The sequence below is a fragment of the Trypanosoma cruzi genome, genomic scaffold, assembly GCF_000209065.1.
Source record: "Trypanosoma cruzi strain CL Brener 1047053516851 genomic scaffold, whole genome shotgun sequence".
Lineage (NCBI taxonomy): Eukaryota > Euglenozoa > Kinetoplastea > Trypanosomatida > Trypanosomatidae > Trypanosoma > Trypanosoma cruzi.
Window position 1 is genome coordinate 556066 of NW_001849577.1, and position 1397 is coordinate 557462.

At 53.0% G+C, this 1397-nt stretch overlaps 2 protein-coding genes across 2 annotated transcripts, besides 1 other annotated feature; both read left to right on the top strand.

The window, feature by feature from the left end:
* Tc00.1047053508467.10 (hypothetical protein, conserved) lies at positions 1-602 on the top strand (the record flags this gene model as incomplete). The annotated part of the gene is made up of 1 exon (XM_797206.1): positions 1-602. A coding segment is annotated over one exon (602 nt), but the record flags the coding sequence as incomplete, so codon positions are not given.
* Positions 1-1397: a sequence feature (haploid, non-Esmeraldo-like haplotype).
* On the top strand, positions 819-1397 carry Tc00.1047053508467.19 (hypothetical protein, conserved; the record flags this gene model as incomplete). Its single annotated transcript, XM_797207.1, has 1 exon — positions 819-1397. A coding segment is annotated over one exon (579 nt), but the record flags the coding sequence as incomplete, so codon positions are not given.

The following is a 1397-nucleotide window of genomic DNA, read 5'->3' on the forward strand; positions in this document are numbered from 1 at the left end:
CGGAATGGCTCTCCATCGCCGGAGAGAAGCACATGAATCATTTGGCTGGTAAGATCCACGTCGTGCAAACCCCGGAAGAGGGTCGACGGTTTAGCTTGGAACAAGTGGTTCTTCCTGTTCTGGGAAACGGAGCGGAGCGGTTGGTTTCCCCGGATGGCAAAATGAGGGAGGCGTCAGAGCGGTTGGCGCAGGAGCTTCAAATCGAGGGTCTGATGAAAATGAAGGCAGCCCCGCCGGCGACGTACCGCCGTCTCGTGGTACGCCCAAGGGACTTCACGTATTGCCTATTCGATGATGAAAGGGGGTGGTGTTGGGAGAGCAACAATGAAGCGCCTATCCGACCGCAGCTTTGGGAAGATCAAGAGGGTATCATGCGGCAGCTTTCCCCCCTTTCTGTGGCCACAGGTAAAAATATAATTGCTCGAAATGGCATTCGTGGCGCGGAACAGCGAAGCCATTTTCTAAAGGCTGCAAGACGTAGCGGTATGACGTGCGTATTGCGCATGACCTTGCCGCGAGGATCGGCGGTCACCTCCGCACTGCGAGAGGCGTTTCAGTTCGCCACACTTGATCCGGGGGTCATCTTTCACCTCCTACGGTGAGTGAAATCATCTTCACAGAAATTGCCGCCTTTTAATGACTCTGCATCTTTTATTCGTTGTTGTTGTTGGGTTCCAAAAAAGATACTTCCACTTTCTTGTTCGTTGTTGCTGCAATATCATTCCTCTTTGTCGCCTTCTTATATTGCATGGGATTTTTAACTCTTGCGTTTGCTTTCCCTATTATTTTTTTTTTTTTGCTGCAGAATCCGTCCCCCAATGGTGGTGGTCCGACTCGGACTTCGCCTCCGGTTTACAAAGGTGCCCGGCGTGCAGGGGGAACGGGTGTTCCGCGACACCATGACAGTGGCCGACCCAAATGACCATGGTTATCAGGATATTAACGATATCGTAGAGAAGAAGCTCCGCTTCATGGACATTCCACCCAGTGACTTTACCGTCTTTCACAGGGACAGCAAGACAGGCGACACTTTAGTGGTGGATGATGCCTACTGGGGGGAACTTTTGACAGGATTGGTGGAGGCGGCGGCCGCAACAACCACAGAGGCGAGAAGAGAAGCTTCGAGAGTCGACGGGGGCGTTGGCAATGAGGACGGGGATGATGATTTCATCGTGGAGAGGGCAATTTCGTTTGACGTGGAGGTGCTTCGCGAACGACCGTTAGAGCGTCACTTAAATGGCGAGGCAGCGGTGAATGTGTTGCCTCTCACCTCGGAGACACTTCAGGCCTGTACCACCGCTGGCGTGCGCCTTGCCATTGCCGCCCTCACGTGTCCGCCGAAGTATCCCAATTTTTTTATTCGTGGTGTTGTCATTGCGATACGTTTCAAGACCCCG